This window comes from Bombyx mandarina, chromosome 05, assembly GCF_030267445.1.
Source record: "Bombyx mandarina strain Sakado chromosome 05, ASM3026744v2".
NCBI classification, from domain to species: domain Eukaryota; kingdom Metazoa; phylum Arthropoda; class Insecta; order Lepidoptera; family Bombycidae; genus Bombyx; species Bombyx mandarina.
Window position 1 is genome coordinate 13,820,725 of NC_143212.1, and position 26,188 is coordinate 13,846,912.

At 37.7% G+C, this 26,188-nt stretch overlaps 2 protein-coding genes across 5 annotated transcripts in view; one reads left to right on the forward strand and one right to left on the reverse strand.

Moving 5' to 3' along the window:
- Arf51F (ADP-ribosylation factor 6) overlaps positions 1-5,056 on the reverse strand; it is a 43,294-nt gene extending 38,238 nt beyond the window's left edge. Inside the window, exon 1 of one of the 3 annotated variants that reach the window (XM_028174063.2) lies at positions 4,915-5,056. The gene's annotated coding sequence lies outside the window, so the exon portion shown is untranslated. Of the gene's footprint in view, positions 1-1,946; positions 4,561-4,914 lie in introns of those variants that run through there. The other 2 variants (XM_089727885.1, XM_028174064.2) reach the window with 2 other exon arrangements.
- A 1,016-nt stretch (positions 5,057-6,072) lies between these two features.
- LOC114242854 (leucine-rich PPR motif-containing protein, mitochondrial) lies at positions 6,073-22,051 on the forward strand. 2 transcript variants are annotated; one of them, XM_089727889.1, is made up of 16 exons: positions 6,073-6,323; positions 6,419-6,740; positions 6,981-7,137; positions 8,070-8,179; positions 9,166-9,397; positions 10,159-10,365; positions 11,238-11,451; positions 11,887-12,099; positions 14,353-14,570; positions 14,859-15,035; positions 15,675-15,833; positions 18,553-18,767; positions 19,487-19,660; positions 19,924-20,146; positions 20,636-20,858; positions 21,475-22,051. In XM_089727889.1, exons 1-16 carry the CDS (start codon positions 6,314-6,316, stop codon positions 21,660-21,662), a joined length of 3,042 nt encoding a protein of 1,013 aa, XP_089584015.1. In that variant the 5' UTR covers positions 6,073-6,313; the 3' UTR covers positions 21,663-22,051. The 2 variants fall into 2 exon arrangements, with proteins under 2 accessions (XP_089584015.1, XP_089584014.1); XM_089727888.1 differs by having other exon boundaries at positions 6,094-6,323; positions 6,402-6,740.
- Positions 22,052-26,188: the final 4,137 nt, after the last annotated feature.

Consider the following 26,188-nt stretch of genomic DNA (forward strand, 5'->3'; position numbering starts at 1 on the left):
ATTAGTGTATTCACCATTTCTTTTTTTGGGAACGTTAGTGGACGCGAAAAGGTACACTAACAATTAATAGAATGTAGAGTATCATTTCTTTGCATATTTTGGACAAATATGAACACCATCGTGGATCACCTCAGAATACCTTTAAAATTTTATTACATAATTCAAAGGATTTGCCTAATGATTACGAAACCCTCAAAATATCAATAACATTTTCGATCGATTGATTTACACGTATGCGTTATAATATTAAAATATCGCACGCACAGGATCACGGATCTTCCGTCAATTACGAGTATATGCAGTTTCTGCAAAAGAAGTTTCTAGTACATAGACGCGTCTGAATAACTAATTAGTAAAAACAGGCAATAAAGGCCACATGAGGCCTTGATAACAAAAACTAAATGACTGCCGAGGTTACGCGTAATCTAATCTATGCGTCGTGTTCAACATCCTAAAACTAAAATAGAAACCGAAAAAGTAAGAACAAAATTTTCACAACCAACGATAATTTACTAAAATCTAACAAAGTAACGGAAAATAACGCATTTAAACATTAATTTGACATATTTTTTCTGTAATTCAATCTAGATTTCAATGCATATATTCAGCGGGATCGCTTCTTTTTGGGCGTAGGGATTTTTTTTTTTTAAATAAAGTTGAAATATAGATTTAAAAAAAAAAACTGGTGCCTAACTAGTGGTACCCAATTATCACGCGTCTAAGAGTAAGCCCCGCAATGTATCTACTATGATCAATGCTACTATGTATCTAGTGAAACGACAACGTTAGAATCGCTGGCATGTAAAACGCGCTAATGCTTTTTTTTAGGCACACGACTTTCACAGTGAAGGATTTACGTGAAAATATAATAAAAGAAGTTAACGTAATTATAAAATTGCGTAGTAACCAGTATCTTGAAGATATTTGCCATTATGACGTCTATTAAGACCGGTAGTCATTTAAACGAGAGTTAATCTTCGAGAACTTATTACGAACTCAAAGCGCCTAAGGTGATCATGGTTTTTGTAAGCTATACAAAATACAGTAGGGTCAATGCAAATGTATTTTTACCTACTATTTTGATATTTTATTTGTTATTTATTGTTTGCAAAATCATAATAAGCCTACTACTACTAATCCTAATAAGATTTAGATCTTACCTAAGTTAGTTACAGAAATGTTAAGCTGTATATTCTGGTACAATTGGTATTAAATATTACCCGCAGTCAATTTGTTTTTATGGAAATAAGGTAACGAATATTCTGAATATACTGGTTCGAGTCACGATCTATTGTGTCAATGACTCTTGGCGCCTATTACGTTACCTTTCGATATTTTTCAAAGAAATTCACGGACACTTTAATTATCAAGCCATTTGAATAATATTATGGTTTCATACATATGGCGTTTGGCACACTGATATTTAATAAATTAGCTTCTTTAGGAAAAAAATCGATTGTCGAACGAAATTTTGAAAAAAAGTTTTTAGAACTTACTATACGGGTTGTTTTCGCAACAATCTAATTGCGAATAATCTAACTATAACAATACAATGAAATGTAGTCAAAATTCAACTTTAACCTTCAGTACCTACCGTTATTTATCAAACGACTGGACCTCTTGAATATATGACCTCAATTACACGATAATAAGGTAAATTCTATACCAGCGAATGTATTTTAGATCTTCAAAGAAATTTCACTCGAAAACGTATTATTAAATCTTAACGAAATAAAATCATTTCCTTTTACGAGAAGAATATAATAAGCTCCATCATAAAAAAGATCCTTCAAGGCAAGAATTTATTTATTCTTTGTATATAAGTATTATGAAAATAATGAGCAGCCCGGCGGCATATTATCTTCAGTGTCGTTTTCAACTTCAATAAAATAAGGTGTGTTCTTAGAATAATGATAAACAGCTTCCTGTATTGCGAATGAACTTACATCGTGAATTAACAATGGGTGTACCTACCACCCACTTTGAGAACACCTCACAGTTTAATGACATATTTTCATTGATTCACATGGGCCTTGCTTTACGGAACTGGAAATTTTTTGTTACACTATCACAATTACGTATAATTTTTTTCTTATTTTTTTTGTGAGCCCACTTTGCATTATAAACGTACAGAGCTGTACATGGTCTTCGTAAAAAATGTTTCGGTGGTCCCCTAACCAAATCGCACGTTAAAATGTGAATGTAGTCAGATTGCGCGAGAGCACGCGAGGTTTCCGCCCGTGACGTACGCCCACCGCAACCGAACTGACCAAGTTATAAGCGATGAATTAAACAAAAAACACGTCATCGATTTGTATACGATTTGTAAGTATAATACGTATTGAATGCGGGTATGGGTAATTAAAAAAAAAACTTCATCAACATTTTTCAATGATTGTGAAAATAGCTTTTTTTTCGAATATTAAAGATCATCCATATTATTTAGATGGTACTATGTACTTAGATAAATATTAGAAAGTTTTTACATTATATAAGCACGGGTTTCCATTAGCCAACATTTTGAAATCCCTTTGCATTAGTTACAGTGAAATGATAAATGTAAACGGAACTCGTTTAACCTAGAATAATAACCGCGAAAAATGTACATTATAACCTCAAAACTATAAAAAAAATTGTTATTTGTTGACAGTCATCAGAACTGAGGCAAAATTAATTTTAATAAATCTTTTAACTTGTAACTTGTAAATTTAGCAAATCGGTTGCCATCCGCCGTCGCGTTCATACCGTCGCGCATGACAAACAATGTTTTCTGCGTGCTCGCACGTACTTATTATAATACATTCATAGACAGAATGCAGTAGTTTTCGAACATAATATTGATTTAAATGAAAATATCATCCAAAAAATTTCAAACCTATCCTAGCTTTTTTTTAATTATATGATGTATGGGAAATTTATGATGAAATACTAGATGTTCATATACTTTTTAGTATTATGTACACTTAGTAGTGTTGCACTAAAACATTTCAAATACTGACATCCAACCATAAAAATATGATCAAAGATAATTGATTAATAGCTATTTTAGCCTATAATATGAATTAGTGTGAAACAAATGAGTACTTTGTCTTTTGTTTCCTTGTCAGAATAACTTCCTGCCTTATCTCAAGCTTATTTATTACTTGTTTAGTGCTAGAACTTTCATTTAGAGGGATAAGCATTGAAGATGTAGCCATAACTAATCCACGCAAATTGAGTGAATGTCTGCTAACCATTCTTTATTTAATTTCAGTAAGTTAGTATTTGATTTATCCTATATTAACACACTAATAAGTGTAATATTATTGTTGTTTGATAATCTGTAACCCGCAAACATAAAATAAAATACAAAAATTAAAGCTTTAGAACATTCTGATGTCTTCTATTCAATAGTAATGTGAACTTGGCTCTCTAATTGGTGTCAATTCACACTTCATTGACCTCAACTATTGATATTGAAGAATTGAACTCAATAAATGTGAGCATGAAATGTAAAATGTTTTCTTGTTTTGGCTTTAATGATGTTTTAATAGCAAACTTTCATAAAATGTTATTTTATATATTTTTAAAGGGTATTTTTAATTAAATCTTACAATATATACAATGAAGGGCATAACCTATGAAATCACAAAGAACATAAAAAAGTTTAACATTTTCTTTTAATGATTACTTAACTTTTTTAATGAGAACCTAAAAAATACTATATTCTATATTATTGTGTTAACAATAAATAAACAATCGTAGTATAGAAAGTCTATATTAATTGAAGACTGTTAAATTTATTGTAACTGTTTGAGTAAGAGTAGAATTCATGAACTATGAAATAAATATACTTTTTGAATAAATTTTGGAAGGCAAACTTTCATTTAAGTCTATAATTTCATGTTCCTTACAAAGTGTTTGATCCTTCAACAGACAGATTTTATGTAATTAATCAAAAGTTACATTGGGTTTTCATGTATCATCCCAAAATAATAAATTCCTTTATTACATATAAATAAAATTGGAGTGTCTGTTTGTAATATTGAAATAACCGCTTTTTACTACATGCATATGAATATATATACGGTACATAATCAAAATAACATTTTTTACAATTTTTGTCTGTCTGTCTGTTTGTTCCAGCTAATCTCTGGTATGGCTGGACCGATTTTGACGGGACTATTACTGACAGATAGCTGATGATATAAGGAGTAACTTCGGCTACTTTTTTTGACTAGCTTCGCCCCGCGGCGTGGGTACGACAATAACCGCGGGTAACATTGCGGGCCTCAGCTTTCAATAATAAAATTTAATGTTTCCGAAGCGAAGCGAGGGCGGGTCGCTAGTAGTAAATAGGTTTCTTGAGTAACATAAGTATTTGTATGTACATAGGACTCTTATTCATTTTCAACAACTTTGACCACTATATTTAATCAGTGATTTTATATTCAACAATGTAGGTAGTCCGTTAATTCGGGGGTAATCATTTTGATATTTTATATTAGGTACCTAGAAATTTAGGGTACCTATATAATTATTTTTTATATATTTTAAGCTCATTCAAATTTTTCAATTACACCAACGGTGTGATTCATAGGCGGGAAGTCGACAACGTAAAGTACAACTTTACTTTGTAAACTGGTTACCGCAGGGCTAAATTCTTTAAGGGTTAGGTCATCAGGTGATCACAAACTGGATCATTGTATTTGAGCGTATGTAACATGTAATAATTAAATTAAAAATTAGAATCGACTTCTAATCGTCACGTTTCGTTGAGGTGGAGCCGATCGCCGACAGCAAGCTTGGGCGATGGCGCTACCCGTCAAATAACGGCAACTTGATGACAATTGTGCAAATACTAACCAAACACGCATATCTCTTACGAAAAATATTCATTTATTTTAAAGTTGTACAAATAGTAGACAAACTTACCACATGACAATCGCAAATTACAATGTCTAACATCCACTCAAAACAGTCAAAACAAAAAACACAGCACAAACCACATCCACGATTCGTACACTAGAATTGAAATTTGACAATGCTGAACGTTGACATTTCTTCAGAGTTGCTAGATTGAGTTTGAGAAGGGCTACCCTCAAAATAGATTTTCGTATCAATTGAAAGAGCACCGGGGCAAAATAAAGTGCACATGTCTTGTAACCATTAATTAAAACTCCACTACATACCATAATCTAAATTAGTTTGCGATTACTTTTGTTATTTTTCAACTATTTTTATTTACTTTATTTATTTATTTATGTACACACAAAAAAGAAGACATAGTAGAGAGTAATAGGAAAATTATGTACAAACTATGTATATCTGAGCGAATTCGTGTTGGCAAAAAGATTCTTGACAAAAAGAAAAACAAAGAAAGAAAGAGGCTTCTTATCTAACCATTTAGTTTTTATGAAAAAGAACAATTGTGGAAAAATGAAATGCATTGAAAATGACATGCATTGAATGATTTTTTTTTTTAAATTGAGGATAAGACGAAATGATTTATACTCTCATTTAAACTGTGGGAGCATCGGATAGTTATATGAACACTTTGGAACTCAGGTCGACCCCAAAATGTAATTTCATCTTAAACAGAATTAGTGAGTGAGTTTACAGTTTTTACAGTATCCTATAAAAAATAATTTATTAAATATAGAGGGGAAATAAAGAGAGACAATCTCTTTAGACAATCTAGATAAATATCTTCTCATTCTATTCAATTTATTTTCACTTCTTTTTGTTTTCATCCAGACTGCGTTTATGCTATATTCTGTGAAAGTGCAAAATTGTGCGAAAATGAAACAAAGCCACTAGACATAGCTTCTCGGGATCCTTCAAAAAGTCCACTGAAAAAGTCTCAGTAAATAACCACCATTTTACTGAGATTATATTTCATCCCATATCATCTCATCTCACTTTTTTTAATTTCATGAATTAATCAAATTTTTTTTTACTTAATCTAGTAACCTCGAGAGGTTATTCTAGATTCGCCGAGCTTGTAGGTGAGCTATCCGGCAGTATGTTGTGATGTCTTTGCCTTTTCATGTAGAAAAATAGAAATACTACAAAAATTTGACATTTGATTTATTGTGACATTTTATACAACCAAATTTTCAATCGTTGAATAAAAATTCTACCAGTGTAGGTACCTACCATAAGTTTTCTAAATTTTGTAAATACATTGGGATAAAATTCAGTCGCAGTACTTAGAACAAGAATAATATGATGTGGACTCGTCAAGGAATTAGGATTATGAACTCCCATAGAGCTAAGTTCTTTAAAAATATTCAAACGAATCGGGCAAATATTGGATGTCCGTGTCGATCCCATGCACAAAGGTTAGAATTTAATTTCTAAAATTACAAATTAAAACCAAGTAAACTACGCAACGAGAACTAATTGCTTAATCTTTATAGGCGCATCTCAAATGCAGCAATCAATAAATGTTCTGTGAACCTATCAAGCGGTCGCGGAAATATTTTACAAACAGTCTCTACTGAATTTCTGAAGAATACTGATAGAATGTCATCTGAAGAACTTTTAGAGAAATTAATAGCTGGATTATCCACCGATATACATCAGAAAAATAGAGTATACAAGAATGATTTAATGAGAGTTATAAACAGAGTAAAAGAAATGAATTTTTCAACCAAAAAACAAGGTTTGCTACTGCTTAGGTGCTGCACGGAATTACTACCTGACGAAACCCCTTCAGCCCGGATGGCTTTAGTTGAATTAGTTTGGAATACTTTAAAGTGAGCCTATGCTATTACCTGTATGTTAACATTGAAATTCAAACATTATTTTAAAACAATTGACTCATTTTAATATAATAATTATCAAATTGATTAATCTGTAGTAGTAAATAGAATGATTTTTATAGAATGCTGTTATTGTATAGAGACAAATTATTAACCTCTTCTTTAAATGAAATTTTCTGATTATTGCCACATAAAACCTGAATTTAATTATTTTTTCTTATTGGAACTACACAGGCCCCATACGAAATTTCAAGTGGATCATTACAATGAGTTGTTGCAAGCATATATAGCAAATAATAGAACAATTGTAGTGACTACATTTATCAACAAAATGCTGCCTGTAAAACCAAACATCACTACTTATGAGTTGATCATAAGAGCCCTAGGGGAGGTAATAATTTTAATTTGCTAAAAGTCATAAATTCTCTTTGGATTGATTAGCAGGTTTTTGTTATTATTTTATTATAAATTTATTATTATTATTATTTATGAGCTTTATGTTTCTAACAGAATGCAGTATAAGCTAGTTCATTGACATGATACTTCAGTGTCTGGGTTGGGTTAGATAGTGCTGTATTTTTTTTATTTTTTTATTGCCTAGATGTGTGGACGAGCTCGCAGCCCACCTGGTGTTAAGTGGTTACTGGAACCCATAGACATCTACAACGTAAATGCGCCACACACCTTGAGATATAAGTTCTAAGGTCTCAGTGTAGTTACAACGGCTGCCCCACCCTTCAAACCGAAACGCATTATTGCTTCACGGCAGAAATAGGCGGGGCGGTGGTACCCACCCGTGCGGAGTCACAAGAGGTCCTACCACCAGTAATTACGCAAATTATAATTTTGCGGGTTTGATTTGATTACACGATGTTATTCCTTCACCGTGGAAGTCAATCGTGAACATTTGTTGAGTACGTATTTCATTAGAAAAATTGGTACCCGCCTGCGGGATTCGAACACCGATGCATCGCTTCAACACGAATGCACCGGACGTCTTATCCTTTAGGCCACGACGACTTCGAAAATTGAAAGCAAACCATTTATGCTACAGTTAGTATATGTATTTTGATAAGGATAAATATTTATGTGTTTCTGTACTGTTGATCTAACTTTGTGTGAGCAGATTTACTAGCATATCTATATTTTTAAATGCACATAACTATGTATAGGGGTTTCTGGCTCTCTTAATGCAGGGAATCCTAGTTTCAACCCAGACAATTTTGTGTGATTTATTTATCGTTGATTACTTATATACTGGTGCCTTAATAATATGATACATCAATGCTGAATTTGTTTTATAAATAAATTAAATAATTCCAGGCGGGTGATCTAAATCAAGCAACCGAAGTATTGTCTAATATGAAAGCACAGAACTTGCCTGCTACCGAGGATATATTCAATTCACTGATTATAGGCCAAGGAAAGGCATGGTAAGTTTGGTTTGATGTATACTGATTTTGTCTGTAGGCTAGTGGTACATTTGGTTCTAATGTACCGATGTTGAAATTGAAGAATGTGTTGCAGTTTCTAGCATAATAAAACAAACTGTAGCGCATTAGTGAGGGTACTTGTCCTTTTAATAAAAATATTGCTAAGTGCGGATTGTATAAAGACAGACAAAAAGTGAAATGATTTGTTACCCATCATGTATTAGTTCATAATAAAAGTTCATAATAAAATAATAGAACATAGTACATATATTATGTTTGAATAACAGTAACATAACATACAATATAAAAAATATAACTATTACAATTAAATGTGAACATACTGCTTAACAAGAATACAGAGTGTGTCTTGGTCTCTCTGTGATGTATTCTTAATTCGCTGAGGTGATAATCTTTCAAGCTTTGTTTGTACAATTAAATTGAAAGCTTTATCTATTCTAATGAATTCAGGGCCCGGGTATCAAATTATTATTACTGGTGTTTGTGTCCAGTGGTAAAAATGATCAAGATTTATATTTATTATGTGTCATTTTACTTTCAAATATTCTTTTTTGCATTGTTTAAAAGTGAAAAAACAAAATAATATTTTTTTAAAACACTAAAAATAAATTGATTGACAAAGAAGACTTCTTCACTTAATTACTTAATTAAACTGTTTTGTCTTTTCTACTTAAATTGAAACTATTGTGTTAAATGTATATTAAAAATTATTTAAATATATATATTGTGACTAGCCTATGATGAAAAATTTTTGTTGCTCTAGATAGGCAGACAAGCTCGGAGCCCATCTAGTTTTAAGAATTGGTAGAGCTCATAGAAATCACAACTAGTGTCCTGGCCCTTAACTTAAGACATAAGGCTTAAATCTGAATTATATTGTATAATATTAACAGCTTCTACAGTTAAGCACTTTGAATAAAAATATAATACATTTTTATCTTCCCATAATAAAGAAATATAATTTACAGTAATCTTCAAAACATTCAAGAAGTATTGACAATGATGAAATCCGTTAAACTGAAACAATCAATCGACACATACACTGCTGTTGCTCATGCATTAGCCTGGAATAAAGAGGATGGTCCACTCCTGAAGGAAATGGATCAGACAATAAAAAATGGGTTTCAGTTTGAGGAAAGGCATATTATGGAGATTGTGAAGACCCTAGCTGTTGTTGGAAGTTATAAAACAATACCTCAGGTATAGTATTTTTGTTTCCGGTAATGTAAGCTTACAAAATGTCTTATACCAGATGTCCTTAGATATTCAGTGTTAATTACATCATAAATCTTAATGTATCTTCAGAATATTTTATCTAATAAACACACAAATGAACAATGACTATACTGTCTGAAATTTTTTTTTTTTTTTTTTAAATTGCTTAGATGGGTGGCTGCTCACAGCCCACCTGATGTTAAGTGGTTACTGGAGCCCATAGACATCTACAACGTAAATGCGCCACCCACCTTGAGATATAAGTTGTAAGGTCTCAGTATAGTTACAACGGCTGCCCCACCCTTCAAACCGAAACGCATTACTGCTTCACGGCAGAAATAGGCAGGGCGGTGGTACCTACCCGCGCGGACTCACAACAGGTCCTACCACCAGTATCACAACAGGTCCTACCACCAGGAAATACCTATCGAATTATTAGCTCAGTAATAGGCAATGGCTGTGTATGTTTCACATACTGTAAACTTTATTATTTTTGTTGTAACTTCGTGTTTTCTAATGGCCATATAATAATATGGCCATACTAATAAGTATGGACAAATAAGTAGTTTTGGCCTGCATATTTCTGCTGTAAAGCACTCATTTGGAATGCAAAATGTTTTGAAGGGTGAGACAATGGAATAGTATCAAGGTGGTAATGTTGATCGGCTGCAGTAGCCATTTAACTCTAGGTGGGCTGTGATCTACATATTTAAGCTTTGCTTCGTAAAATAAAATTTTCTTTTTAGGTCCTCAAATATCTTCCAGAAGTGACATTACAGACACCATCAATATCACCATACATGCAGAGTGTATGTACATTACTAGTCTTTCAAAATCATCCTATGGCAGCTCTGGAGATATATAAGTGTCTTCCATTACCTTCGTTTGGTCCTAAAGATGACCAAGGACTGCACGGCCGGAGTCTGGTCAGGGATTGTGTTAAAGCTGCAATGGTGTGTAACAGCATTGAATGAATTACTTAATATTTAAGACCTTAAAAGCACATTGCTGTATGTGTGTGTAGTATCTCTTAATTTTATTTTTTGTTTATACATACATATTTAATGCATAAGTGCTTATCACAATTTAAAACGTGCATCTTGTGCTTCTAATGTTGTAAATAACGATAATAACATTTATCGTATTATTCGTTAGATTTCTGTAGCCAGTGTGTTAATAATAAGAAACAATCGAAGGTCAGTACGGGTTCTTGGATCCCTTTAGTGTTGCAATAAGTATTAAATGTAATAGCACTGAAATATATTAAAAACATCGATTTCATGAATTATAATACTAATCGACCTTTGGTGTGCAATAAAGTATATTCTCTCTCTCTCTCTCTATCGTACGTTGATGGTATTATGTCATAAACATTCATCACACTCAGATGAATGGCTTAGAAATGCCTGGTAGACAATTGAATACATGACTGGATGAAGTTGATATGATACATATTGTTAATTTTAAGAAAACGGTCAACAAACTTTTGTTACTTGTACTTTTTCTTTGTACTTAACTCCTTCATCACATGCAATTTCTAAATATAGCCTTTAAACCCGAAGTTTTAAGGTCTAATATGGTTTATAGGTAAATAACACCTCTTCATTCAATGTAAAAACTCAAAAATCTTAATAATGATACTTAACCCCTTCATTCACTCAGGTCTTCAATTCATTGTTAAATAAATAGTACCACCACCATAGTCACCATATCTTAGTACAATTTTCAGTAGTTATGGGTTTTATAGCTATACTGCCGCTACTTCTCCATCATCCCCTTATATTACACTAAAAATCCTTTGTACATTTATAGTACTATATTACAGCCATCCAGCGTAATAGGATTAATAACACAAGAACTGATGGCATCAGGCAGAAATCCAATAGCTCTCCACAATGCTACGGAGGCAGCTCTTCAACTAGGGAAAATACCACTCTCTTTGGATTTATTCACGAGAATGAAACAGCTGGGAATGCCTCTCAGGCCCCATTATTTTTGGCCAATCTTGATCACTAATTCTAAGAGCTACGGAGAGAAAGGTATGTATTGAAACTGATAAAAATACACTTGTTCCTACATCAATAGATGAATCCACCGTGAATAGCCCTAAGATAATAATAGCACGTTCAGGTTTCATTTGTAAAACCCTCAAAATTATAATAATAGCCCGGGTGATGCTTATTGTGTGATCATTAAAAATAAAAGTGTTTGTTAAAATGTAATCGAAGTTAATTGCAGGATGGTGTAACAATTTAAATTAAAAAAAATTACATGTCCACTTTTAATCGTGTTGACGTCATGAACTGTCTTTGTTATTTGTCGATTACCCCCCACCACTAAAAACAGACTAAATTAATAATTACCGAGCAAATTAAATGTTTTTGCCCTGTGTTAGATTCTGTGTTAGAATAGTAATATATTTAAAATAATTAGACCATTGAATTGAGTATCTAACCGACAATTTTAATACACAGGTATAATGAGCGTATTGTCGACAATGATCGAAATGGACGTCAAACCTGACTACGAGACGATAATGTCGTACACGCTCCCATTCGTGAGTTTCACGTCGCCACAGAACTTGATGAAGAAGTTCCTCGACGCCGGTCTGACGGTGACGACGGTGCTGACTCCCATGATGGAGAGCCTCCTGAACACCGGGCAAGTACGGGCTGCTAGTGAGATATGTGAGTCTTGACTGGTTCAAAGTCGGCGCGTCTGCTTTTTTTTAGTGTTTAGGTAGTGGAACTAGCTTTTGTTAAGTTAGTGCCCATAGATATAATTATTATAGTATAAAACCCTGCCGCCTATCTCAGAAGACGAATTCAGTAGAACACCAATAATAATACTATAGTGGGAGCGTTATAAATGCCTTAATCGTGCTTTTTTCTTTTTAGTGCTTATGTTGTTGGACGAGCTCACGGCCCACCTGATGTTAAGTGGTTACCGGAGCCCATAGACATCTGTAACGTAAATGCCGCCACTTACCTTGAGATGTGAGTTCTAAGGTTTCCGTTTTAACAGTACAACAGCTGCCCCGCCCTTCAAACCGAAACGCATTACTGCTTCACGGCAGAAATAGGCAGGGTGATGGTACCTACCCGTGCGGACTCACAAGACGTCCTGCCAGTGCTTACCAGTGCTTAAGAAATGTTCAAAATAATCTTGCATATTTTAAACAAGCATAGAATGCCCTTCGGACCATCGGTGCAATTTCAATCGCTCGACAGTCCGGACGTTATGTGAACGCGAAAATTTTCTAAATATATAAAGGTGATCTTGAAAATATCGTTAGCGCGATTCAGGCGTTAGTCAAATAATAATAGCTATACGCAATAAGAAATGCGTGAAAAGTAGTCCAAAGGGATATATTATGTGTGACGACTAATCAATGTACAGGGTGGCCCATAAGTCCTTTGATATGAAAAAAAATTATTAAAATAATACTAATTACATTATGAATTAAATTTTTATTTACATAAAAAGCTTAAAAAACGGGAATTATTTTTTGAAAATAACATCTCCTAAATGTAATCCGTTGCGATCACGGCACTCTTGCAAACGACGTCTAAAATTGTCGATGACTGCGCGGCACGTCACTGCTGAAATGCTTGTCATTTCTCTGTGGATGTTTTCTTTTAGGGCCTCAATTGACCGCGGGTTTGTGTCGTATACTTTAGCCTTAAGGTAGCCCCACAAAAAAAAATCCATCGGGGTCAGATCTGGACTACGTGGAGGCCAGGAAATGTCTCCTCTCTTAGAGATAACTTTGCCAGGAAAAAGTTGACGGATAACGGGCATAGCAGTGTTAGAGGTGTGAGAAGTGGCCCCATCCTGTTGAAACCACGTCCTGGCATTAAAGCCTGAAAAGTTTTGCAATTCTGGTATGAAAAACTCTTCGATCATAGCCACATATCGCTCCGACGTAACAGTAACTGCGCGCCCTCTGCCATCCTCAAAGAAGTAAGGCCCTAGGATACCATGGGCTGACATAGCGGCCCAAACAGTCACTTTCGGACTATGTAAGGGCTTCTGATGTTTAAGTTTTGGATTGATGGGGCTCCAATAGCGGCAATTTTGTTTACTAACATGCCCGTTAAGATGGAAATGAGCCTCGTCAGAGAACATTATGTTATTGAAGGAAGTAAACCGATTCAACATTTCATTCGCATAATTTTGTCTTTGAATACCGTCAGTTTCCTTTAATTCTTGAACCAACTGAATTTTGTAAGGGTGCATATGTAAATCTTTCTTCAAAATCCGTTGTAACGATGTCCTGGATACGTTTAATGCTCTGGCGCGCTTACGAGTTGACTGTGTCGGATTTTCGCGAATAGACTGTGTCACTGTGTCTATGTTTTGTTCCGTACGTGACGTCCTTGGGCGACCCAGCCGCGGTTTATCTAACGTCGAACCGGTCTCCTCGAACTTAGCAACCCAGTTCTTAATCGTTTGAAGAGTTGGAGTGTCGTCAAAGTTGTGTAAACCTTTGTGTTCTCGAAATTTACGCCGCGCAACGGTTGCCGAATTGTCGTTTTTATAAAACTCGCGCACACAAAACGCACGGTCCGCTCCGGTAAAACGCTCCATCGCGACTAAATTCCCAGAAACCGAAGTTACTCCCCCCGCTTCCCCTGCACCGCTCACGCGCGCCCTGTTCGTTTTATTCAAATTTTACTTTTCAAAGGACTTATGGGCCACCCTGTATATTAGTTTGTAGATTAGCTTATGACTATGTTAAGGTTTATTTTGACCCCAAATGACGTCACACTTAATGAATTTGCGTTAAGTGTACCTTAATAAATTTTATAAAGTGTTAGTGTAGTGCGATTCCTTAATTGTATTAGAAAATTTTTGGTCGGCTATAGGAATAGATAGCCAAGTCGTCGCGAGGCTTTCCCGGTATGCCTCATCATTAATAAAACACATTCATTTTGCAGGTGAACTTTTTAATGGCAAAGTCGATGTGGAAATAATTTTAAAACCATTGCTTAGAGGTTATTTGACGAACGGTGATGTAAAGTCGACGGTTCACATACTAGAGGACGTTTTAAAAAAGGGCTCGGAGAATAAAGACTGGATCGGGAGATTTCTCTGTTGCTTCATCAATCACAAGAAGATTATGGAGGATCTCACGGATTTTTTTACTTTGGTGCAGGTAATATTATTCATCAGTGTTCGGAGTTTTCGCGTTGAAATTACAGGTTTTTCGGAAATTTTATTATTGTACAATCTGGATGGGTTTATTCAACTATTTACCAATAAATAACATTTACAAAAATGAGAGATATTAAGTTGATTAATTAATTGATTAATGTTTAGTTGATTTTAATTAATATTTTCAATTCGTGGTCCAACAGACAAATTTCGATAAATTCAATGAAAGAAATTATTCGAATCGAAACGTCCACAATCGAACGATCGGATTATTGATTTTTGTCGACAGGAATTGAAAAATGAAAATTTAAAAATTTCCACATCGGCTTCCGATTATTGCGTGTCTCGTTTACCGAATACGCACAGCGATGCCGAGATCGAACGATTCAGGAGCGGCCTCGCCGAGATAACCGACGAGACGCTGGTCGACGACGGCGAGATGTTCGCGCACCAGCCGCCCCATCCTGTGAGTCATTGTTAATTAACTGCATTACGAATTTTAAGTGTTTCTCGTTGCACTGGGTGTCCGCCTTATGACAAGTTATTATTGGAGACCACAGAACACTTGAATTCCGTCGTTTTTTTTATTATTTATTGCCCTTGTAGGCAGACGAGCCTACGGCCCACCTGATGGTGAGTGGTTACCGTCGCCCGTGGGCTACAGTAATGCCAGGGGCAGAGCCAAGCCGCTGCCTACAAAAGAGAAGACTTCGTTAGAGAAGACGGAACCTCAATTTTACCCTGTTACTCCCCGACAGCAATAGGCAGAACCGCGATACCTACCCGTGCGGGCCCACAATACGCCACTTATACCTCTACTATTTATGTTTGAGTTTTGTCGTCTCTATAATAATAAATACAAAAAAACACATCTTATTATGTAACACTCTTACACTTTTAGCGGAACATTTGGTTCCGTCACGCGCTAAGAAATCTAGGAGGCCATGATCCCCGTTATTACAACCAGATTGTACATTTTTACATAAAATAAACATTTTATTATTTTATTTAGAGTCGCTTTTATTTAAGCGTCCTAAACTAACTAACTTAAAACGTATCTGCTCTTAAAACGGTCATATCAATTAATATTTTGAGTATGTTCCAGAAAAACATGAATGAAGCATCGTTAAGGGCTCACTTGAGCGAATTGGAAGCGAAGAATATGAACACGCGCGGCGTCTTAAGGAGACTCCTGCAGCAATATTGTAAAGAAGGGAATCTCAAAGCTGCGAAGGAGGTTGCTGAGAAATGTCAGAAGGAAGGAGTATGTGAATATGTTATTTTTTAGTAAGCTGCGAATAGACCCTGTGGACTTGGCACGTCGTCTATTGAAAATAATCCGAATTAAAATTATAATAATTTTATGGCTGCTCTTTGGACTTTTCCTAAACCATCTCGATTTTGAGGTGAATGAAAGAAGAAAATCTAAGTACAGTAGATTGGGGGTAATCAGGGCACTTTCCAATTCCAACACAAATTTTCAGTGGTTTTTCTTAAGATAATATCAATAAAATTGGGATTAAAATGATTGCGGAGGTTAAAATTTTCATATACGCTGCATTATTATACATAGTTCATTGAAAAATATACACATAAACTTTAAAAAAATACTATCGTATCCGGATTCACTTTGGCTTTTGGGGTGAATCGGGTCACGTATGGGGACAATAGTGTTTTTCGATAGGGCTGGCATTGTTTAGTTGTTAGGTAGGTAACCCTACTTACCTTTAGGTAATTAACTTTTCAATATCTTTAATCAGTTACAAAATTCTGATGACTAAATTAAACTATTTAGTATTCATAAACGGCCGTCTGGTGTAGTGGTAAGTGACATGGTCACTACATACGGGGGTCGCGGATTCGAATCCCGCCAAGGGAAGATATTTGTATGATAAACATAAAGGTCTTTTCCAGGGTTATGGATGTATATTAAATGAGTCGTCTATTATCAAAGGCGGCAATCTGTACATTTGGACAAAAAAATTTTATTGATATGTCAATACAGATTTATTTAAATATAATCGTCTCCTTCAAAGAATACGGTTCAAAACCTGCATTAAATAAAGGTTAATAGTTAACCTGTTATTTATCTAAGATGTCGTTCCGAAGAGTTTTGTGACTGCCAATGGAATACAAAGTCAATAATTCGTTTTTCTGATTTACCAATCATTGTCCAAAAGTCAGATTGCCGCCTTTGATAATAGACGACTCAAATATATGTATGTGTATAATAAAAATCTTACATTTATTTCCGTTATCTGGTACCTGTAACACCAGCTCTACGAATTTATCACGGGACCAGTTAACGTGGCGTGATTGTTAGTAAATATTTATATTTTATTATTTATTTATATTTATTTAAAATCTTATTAATTACATAATATTTTTTTAAAAAGATATTAAAAGTACAATTTAAAAAAAACCACTATATAAAAATAGATTGCCGCTGATGGCGGTGTCTACGACACAAGCCACCAGTGGTTAGGACTCCAGAGTGAGAAACCTCCTCACAATGCGTGCAGTATCGAGGATAACTGCTTTCTGTATTAGGCCCTTAACCCAGCTGGATAACGAAAGTTTCTTAAGATGTTGATCGAAACTTTTCGCTATCAAGCCGTGTACCGACACAACTATTGGAACAATGATGGTTGAATCAACATGCCACATGGCGGTAGTCTCGTGGACCAGGTCTAAATATTTTATTAATTTGTCCTTTTCTGCCTTCACGAGGTTCTCGTCATGAGGAATGGTGATATCAACCAACACTGCTCGACGCGCAGATCGATCTATTATCACAATATCAGGTTTATTAGCAACAATATACCTAATCGTTATAATAGATCGGTCCCAGTAGAGCGTAATATGACCATTATCAAGAACTGGTTGTGGTTGGTATTGGTAATAAGGTACAGCAGAATCACTCAGATACAGCCCACTGAGTTTCTCGCCGGATCTTCTCAGTGGGTCGCGTTTCCGATCCGATAGTAGATTCTGCGAAGCACGACTCTAGCTAGGGTTCGTGTTAGCATCGTCGTCAGGTTTGAGACCCGTGAGCTCACCTACAAACGTTAGGGCGAAGCTGAAATAGTCTCTCAAGGTTATCAGCATAGGTAGGGAAAAAAAAGCAGAATCAAGAAAAACATATTATCATTATAAATACTAAAGAAAAGTCCTCTTCAATTCAACAAATTTAAATCTCACAAAAGCATTGTAACAATCCAGATTTATCCCTATTCTAGCCCTAGTCCCTATTCCCCCCAATCTGCGTAATAGAGTTTTTGGGAGGACACAACGCACGGCTATTGACTTTTAAATATATCTATAAGTGAATATAAATAAATATATCCATTGTAAGATAATCATGCTAAAAAACAAAAGCGGCCAGTGAGAAGAGCCTGCCGTTTATTCCTGACATAAGAATCTATATGAGTAGGTATCACAAATGTGAATGTTTGTTATGCTAAATCGCGCAATAGCAACCCAACCGATTTGAATACTAAGATACTTTTTAACATGACAGAAGAGGTGTTCTGGACATGGCCAGGTATCGATTGGAAGTTTATGGACCAAAGAGACATGGATATAATATGTATAATTCTATAATTAACAAGTATAACGCGGTTAAAACTGTAGGTCAAATATAGTATTAAATAATAATAAATAATATATTACATACTATGATTCACCGAGCGCGCAATCAAACATCATGAATATGCTGCTTTCCGGTTTGACGCGAAATATTAAATGAACTTATTAATTTTATTCTGTTTTAAGATATTTTTTTCGGCTACAATACTAATTTTTCACCTTACGTCCTTTAGGTTTGTTAATAAAAATTATATAGCTTTATGAATAGCATTATCAATTACTTTGATGAGTGGTTACTTCAATAATGTCAGGGACAGAACCAAGCCGCTGCCTACCCCTAAGATCTCTCAGTAAGAGTGTTTTGTAAAAAGTAAAAAATACATTTATCCTTCCAGGTATTCTTGTCTGCGGGTATGAAAGCATCAATATTCGATCTTCACGTGAAACTAGGAGAGCTGGAGCTAGCCGAGCTCACCCTAGCGGATCTGAACAAGACGTCCCCGAATTTCACTTTGGACGAATTTAAAGTTATCGACTTTGCCACGCTGATGGTTTACAGGAAGAGAATTAAACAAGCCACGGAATTATTGAACGAACAGTCAAAGAAGAGGTCGGTCACGCACACTATTCGCGTTTGAAAGAGCTACTTTAAAGGCCGAAAGGTCGAAGGCCTCATACGGTTGCTTTCGTAATGAAAGTAAAAGTGAAAAAGTCAACAAGTCAACAGCTCCGAGCTGGGATTCCTCTTGCATTGTAGATGCTATAAACATTTTTAAAAGTTGACTTCCGGCCAGCGTCAAAATGTTTTAACTAATCTTATGCCACCAGTTTAATAAGCTTAATAACTTTTAATAAGCTTTTTAACTTTAACTAGTATTGCCCCGGTAGTCGAAATTCGACTATAATTAATTGAAATTATAAGTTGGTACACTATTATGATTCTATTGTCAAAGACTACTTCTATAATCACAGATTTCGCTAAGACTACACTTTAGGCAAGTATTAATAAAGACAAAAAATATTTATACTATTCTCAATTTCACTACAGACTATATGGAATAAGAAAAATTTGACAGTAAACAAATAGTATGCATGCGTGTGTGACAAATACGTGGTAGTGTGTGTAAGATTTTTGTTAAATTGAAATAATGTATTTTTCATGCATAAGTAAAAAAAAAATATCAACGTTCTGCACTCCTTCTCTATATTCTCTATAAGTGTGGGAAATTTCATACTCCTCCGTCCGGGCAATTTTCTTAAAAAGGGGTACAAAGTTTTTGCTTCACGTATTAATATATAGATAATCGATTTAATAACCTTTACTTCCAGACGCATCATAGGTGGTCGCGGTATAATAATGAATTGCTGGCGTCTGTTAGACGCGACCGCGGCCAATGGCTCCCCCGAAGACGTACGCAAGATGTTGGAGACGCTGACGGCGTTGCGTTACTGCAAGCCCAACAACGTGCTTCTCGGTCCGTTGGTGCGCGTGCACTTGAAGAAGTGAGTTGATTTCTATTGGCAAGTAACTCGCCGTTGTAACTATACTGAGACCTTAGTACTCATATCTCATGGTGGGTGGCGCGTTTACGTTGGAGATGTCTATGCGCTCTAGTAAACACTTAACAGCCAGGTGGACTGTAAGCTAAAATAAAATAAAAAAAGATTAGAGTATGAATGTTACCAGGATTAAAAAAAAGATTATAGTATGAATGTTACCAGGATAAAAAATATATAGGTACATATTTTTTCGTATTTATTTCTAGTGATAACTTAGAAGAGGCCCTGAATGAATTCGTTCGTCTCGCCAAACAGTACAACATGACGCCGTTGAAACACGAGTTGCTTTGTAAGATTTTGGAAGCGATGGGTGACGGAAGATCCGAAGACAATTTCATTATACACGAAAGGAGTAATAGCAGATTCAATAAAATGGCGCAGACCATACTGAATACCGACAGGAAGGTGCACGGAGCCAGCGATGTTCAAGTGAGCTATACCTTGTTCTACAGTTTTATTCATTTAATTGCATCAGTGATCGAGCTCCCATGTTCAGTGATCATCGGATTTCATAGACAACACAATGTGAATCTCGAGATCTTGAAATGTGAATTCTGCGTCTCAATTGTATTGCATTTTTATTATTGCTTGGATGGATGGATGACGTCATAGCCCACTTGGTGTTAAGTGGTTAGTGGAGCTTATAGACGTCTACAACGTAAATGCGTCACCCACCTTGAGATATAACTTCTAAGGTCTCAGTATAGTTAAAACGGCTGCCCCGCCCTTCAAACGGAAACGCGTGACTGCTTTGCGGCAGAAGTAGGAGGGACGGTGGTACCACCCGTGCAGGCTCACAAAACAACTCACCATCAGTACACTCCGGTCTTCGATGCTGTTGTAATACTCTGAGAATTTTGATTCCGAGAGGTTAGCCCCTAGTACTAGTTATTAATTTAATTATTATTACCTTTGCAGCTAACTCTAATAGCGGCACTAGCCGAAGTGGGATACAAGAAGACGATTCGAAAGCTCTTCCTCGATCCAAAAGTGAACTTTCACCCGGAGGCGTTGTACCGTCGCTGCGAACGTTTCGCTGACGAGAAGAAGTTGAAAGCTTTAGAATGTATCGCTGAATGCGCCCGCGACGTCAGGAGGGTTAACGTCGACGACATATATGAGCTAATGTTGGACGTACATCGTAAGTATTCAATTTCTTATTGATGGACCAGCCGACCAATACTAAACGAGATCCTATATTTAAAACACATACAGTCTTAGAAGATATCGTTAAAAACGAATAATTATGCACAATTAATTCATATAATTCCGTATTAAAACGTTGAAAGAGGTATATTTAATCCATCTCAACAAATCTTCCGACATTATTATGCAACTTATTATTTCGGTTGTGCCACAATTTTACTATTTTGTTCGCGACCTGAGGCTTTATCTGCCCAAATATATCTCTTACTAGCTGACCCGGCAGACTTCGTAGTGCCTCAATCGGTAAATAAAAGACCGACGGGGGAGCAGTAATGCGTTTCGGTTTGGAGGGTAGGGGCAGCCGTTGTAACTATACTAAGACCTTAGAACTTATATCTTAAGTATTTACGTTGTAGATGCCTATGGGCTTCAGTAACCACTTTACAGGTGGGCTGTGAGCTCGTCCACCCATCTAAGCAATAAAAAAATAAATAAAATGCAACTGCCTGTGATTGTACGCACTTTTAGTGGCGGTTAAGTCCGCTAGTGCGTAGGAGCGCTAAAACGAATCAACCCCCTAAATCCCCAACTAACAAATGAAAAAATTTCAGAACGCGACGACAATTGTCAAGAAGCGCTGTCGCTGTGGACCAAAATGCAGGAAGCGGATGTGACGCCGTCGCAGAAATTCGTTCGAAACATTTGTTCGTTGCTCAAAGCGAACAACAGAACTGTACCGTCAGAATTAAGTTTACTGTTAGATAAACAAGACAAATTAACAAGCGTTTTGAGTACTTAATGTCGTTTGTAAATACGAATGTTTAAAATAGTTTTAGCGAAAACGACACATTATTTATACAGAATTATAAATATATTAAAAAAAAAAACAAAGAAATTACTGTGCTTAGTAAGAAAATCTTTTTTCTTTCTTTCTCCCCCCCATTTCGCAGGTCTACACCTTGCATAGTGACGTCACGAACCGTTTTCATGTGTGCCTCGTTTTTTTTAGTCCGACCTAGTAGAATGTTTTCCACTAGGCTAATATCCGAATGAATTCATTCTTATTGTTATGAAACTAGTTAATTTAATAACACGTTCTTAGACATCCTTATTGTGTGATTTGATAGTCGCACACTCTGAACTGCCTTATTGTGTGATTTGATAGTCGCACACTCTAAAAAGTAGAACTATTTTCATAAACTCGACACTGGCAAGTGGCATCGGAAGAAGTGGATTGCCAATTGAAAAAAAGAAGAGTGGTTTAATGTTTAATTTTATTTAATTCTGGTATACTATATGAAATGTTAATCAATGTAATATGGATGGAAAATCTGAAGTAAATGAAATAAATAAATGAATGGGAAAATTCAGTGATAAATGTTTTTTGTTGTCCAGTTCATGTGATATTTAATTTTGAAAAAAACTAATACAATTTTAAGCTAAAATGTAAACATCCTTCATTTGGTTATTTTACTGGACCGTAATTAATTGTCTGTGATATTAAATTGTATTAAGGTGTTAATTAATAAAATATGATTTAAAAAAATGTTTTAATTTTCTATTTTTTTTTCGTGCCATTAAACTATTATTTTAGGTACAATTAGTCTTGTTCGCTCGATAGCTTCGTCTAGCTCGATATTTTTTGGGCTCAATTGTGAATATTTTCTGTCCAGCATCCTGATGAATTTGAAACTCCATTCAATTCAATACTACAAGTGCTTAATACTATTGATTTGCCTTCAGTTTGCTTTAATTATCTGTGTGCTTAGTGAGTTTCTTAACGTTCTCGATAGCGTAAAAGTTAAGCCATTTTTGTATGCAGTTGGAACAGCACCCCTAGGAGCCGCCAACTATTTCACATGACCGGCTGGAAGAGATCTGTGTGCTTAGTGCGAGCTTTTTAACTTTCTCGATAGCGTAAAAGTTAACATAATTTTGTATGCAGTTGGGACAGCGCCCCTAGCGGCAAACATACGCAAACGATCCCATTTCATACAAATATGAGCTAACTTTTACGCTATCGAGACCGTAAAAAAACTCGCACTAAGCACACTGTATGTCGTTCGTGTACGACCGGCAAGACAGACCCGGGTCTGAAAGGTTTGAGCGTGAACGAGTCGCAGCCAAAAAATCCGTTCATTTAATTAAATAAATCAGTAAGAACAAAAACCGAGCGACCGAAAAAAACTAGCCCATGTTAAAAGTTCAACAAAAGCTTAGCGTTAAAAAAAATTGGATCGCAATCTACCCAATAGTTTTTACTTGATGGGCGAATTTATTTTTTTCCTAAATACCTTGCCGTGTTCTAGTAATCTCAAGGGGCTATAGATTCGTCGAGTGAGTAGGTGAGCTCGTCATTCCGATAGAGGCACCCGTCACGTGCGGACGTGCTCATCGTCCACTCGATCGCCCGGTCTTTGTTCGCCCGGCTTTTGTTAGCCCGGCCATTGTTCGCGCGGCCTGTGTTCGTGATACATCTGCCGACCAAGTGTGTTTCCTGGAAGCCTTTATTTGTTTTGTTTTAGTTATTTTTGTGTTCGTGGAACATTTGCCGACAAAGTGTTTTCCTGCAAGTATTTATTTGTTTTGTTTCTTTTTGTAATTTCTGTTTTGTTGTGCTTTTTCTTTGTCCTGTAGTAATCGCGCCGCATTGCCACCTGTGTTCAATAGAACCGCTCAGGTCCGAGAAGTTGGGGCCTCGCCGCAAGGCGAGTGTTTTCAAGACCCGGGGCCGCCCCACCTGGGTACTCAGCGATCATGGACGCTGTATTCGCGGAATTCCTCCGACTTCGCCACCCACAGCTCGCCTCAGAGTTTCTGGCCTTCAAGGCCAATCACACTGCGAGCCCTCTCGAGGACTCCGCCGCGCTCGCTGCTCCTGCGTCGCCTGTACCTGCGTGCAGAGCTTCTGCATTGAGCACCGCAGCCTCTGTCGTGCCTGCCGCTCCCGTGTCGCCTATACTGGCGAGAAAAGCTGCTGCGTCGTCCGCCGTGACCATCGTTTCAGCTGAGCGATCATCCGCGGCCTCCGTCGCGCCCTCTAAAACACCTACACTTGCTCGTAGGTCGCCTGCACCCGCCTCCTCGTGCTCCGACTCTGACTCGGACATGGAGGTCGACCTCGCCCCCGCCTCATCGACGGATGGGTTCACCCTGGTACAGAAGGGTAAGAAGCGTGCCGCGGAGTCTCGAGCTCCCGCGGCCGCTAAAATTAGCAAAGCCGTGAACGCGTCGCGCCCCCGCCCTCAGACTCCCGTTGCGCCCCCAGCCCGTGCCACTCCGTCGCCGCGTCCGGTGGCACAAAATAAAACCCAGACCCCTCCCCCGGTTATCCTTCAGGAGAAGGCAGCTTGGGATCGAGTTTGCCTGGCCCTTAAGGCCAAAAATATAAATTTCACGAATGCCCGTAACCTCGCGAACGGCATTCAAATTAAGGTTCAAACACCCGACGACCATAGGGCCCTCTCTTCTTACCTCCGTAAGGAACGTATAAGTTTCCATACTTATACGCTCCAGGAGGAGCGCGAACTCCGCGTTGTAATACGCGGAATCCCTAAAGAGTTAGATGTAGAGCTCGTCAAGGCCGATCTGTTAGAACAGGGCTTTCCAGTGAATTCTGTGCACCGTATGCACACCGGTCGCGGTAGGGAGCCATATAATATGGTTCTAGTCACCCTCCAGCCTACCCCCGAGGGTAAGAAAATCTTCAACACACAGACCGTCTGTAGACTCTCCGGTATCGCCATCGAAGCCCCCCATAAAAAAGGCACTCCTAGCCAGTGCCATAACTGTCAATTGTACGGGCACTCTTCCCGTAACTGTCACGCGCGCCCCCGATGTGTTAAGTGTTTGGGCGATCACGCCACGGCCCTCTGCGCTCGCGACCAAAAAACCGCGACGGAACCGCCTAGCTGCGTCCTGTGTCGAACACAGGGTCACCCCGCGAATTACCGTGGTTGCCCCCGAGCCCCTAAAATAAATCGCCGCGTCGCCCGCCAAAACCGCCTCCGAGCTTCCGGCCCAGACATCAAAGCCTCGGCACCCTCTGCGTCGCAGGCTAAGCCAGCGTTCGTTCCGGCGGCGGTGCCCAGTGTCTCGGCCTGGGCAAAACCGCTGCCGTACACGAACACGGCTACAATTCCCTCCTCCGCGATTCGTCCCGCCCCCGCGACTCGTCCCTCTCCCGCGACTTGCCCTCCGACCGCGTCCGAAAATCTCGCTTTAGCGATCGACTTCTTTCAGTCGATCAACTTTGAGCGCGTTAACGCTTTGGGCGACGCCATTCGCGCTGCCTCCACTGCACAACACTTTATCGCCGTTGTGCAGGAATACGCCGACGTATACGCGTCATTAAATACGTACGTCCTCCCCTCACTCCGCCGGTAATCAATGGCGTATATAAGTAGAATAAAGCCCCTATCCGTAACGATAGGATTTTTTAACGCTTACGGTCTCGCAAATCAACGTGATCAGGTTTCTGACTTTTTGCGTGACCATCAAATTGATATCTTTTTAGTGCAGGAGACCCTACTTAAGCCCGCACGCCGTGACCCTAAAATCGCGAACTATAACATGGTCAGGAACGACAGGCTCTCTGCCCGTGGTGGTGGTACCGTCATTTACTATAGAAGAGCCCTGCATTGCGTCCCGCTCGATCCTCCCGCGCTCGCTAATATCGAAGCATCAGTGTGCCGAATCTCACTGACGGGACACGCGCCGATCGTTATCGCGTCCGTTTATCTTCCACCGGATAAGATCGTTCTAAGCAGTGATATCGAGGCGCTGCTCGGTATGGGTAGCTCTGTCATTCTGGCGGGCGACCTAAATTGTAAACACATCAGGTGGAACTCACACACCACAACCCCGAATGGCAGGCGGCTTGACGCGTTAGTCGATGATCTCGCCTTCGATATCGTCGCTCCGCTAATCCCGACTCACTACCCGCTAAATATCGCGCATCGCCCGGATATACTCGACATAGCGTTATTAAAAAACGTAGCTCTGCGCTTACACTCGATCGAAGTAGTTTCAGAGTTAGATTCAGACCACCGTCCCGTCGTTATGAAGCTCGGTCGCGCTCCCGATTCCGTTCCCGTCACGAGGACTGTGGTGGATTGGCACACGCTGGGCATCAGCCTGGCTGAATCTGATCCACCATCGCTCCCGTTTAACCCGGACTCTATCCCGTCTCCTCAGGATACCGCTGAAGCCATAGACATCTTAACGTCACACATCACCTCGACATTAGATAGGTCATCGAAACAAGTTGTAGCGGAGGACTTCCTTCACCGCTTCAAATTGTCCGACGATATTAGGGAACTCCTT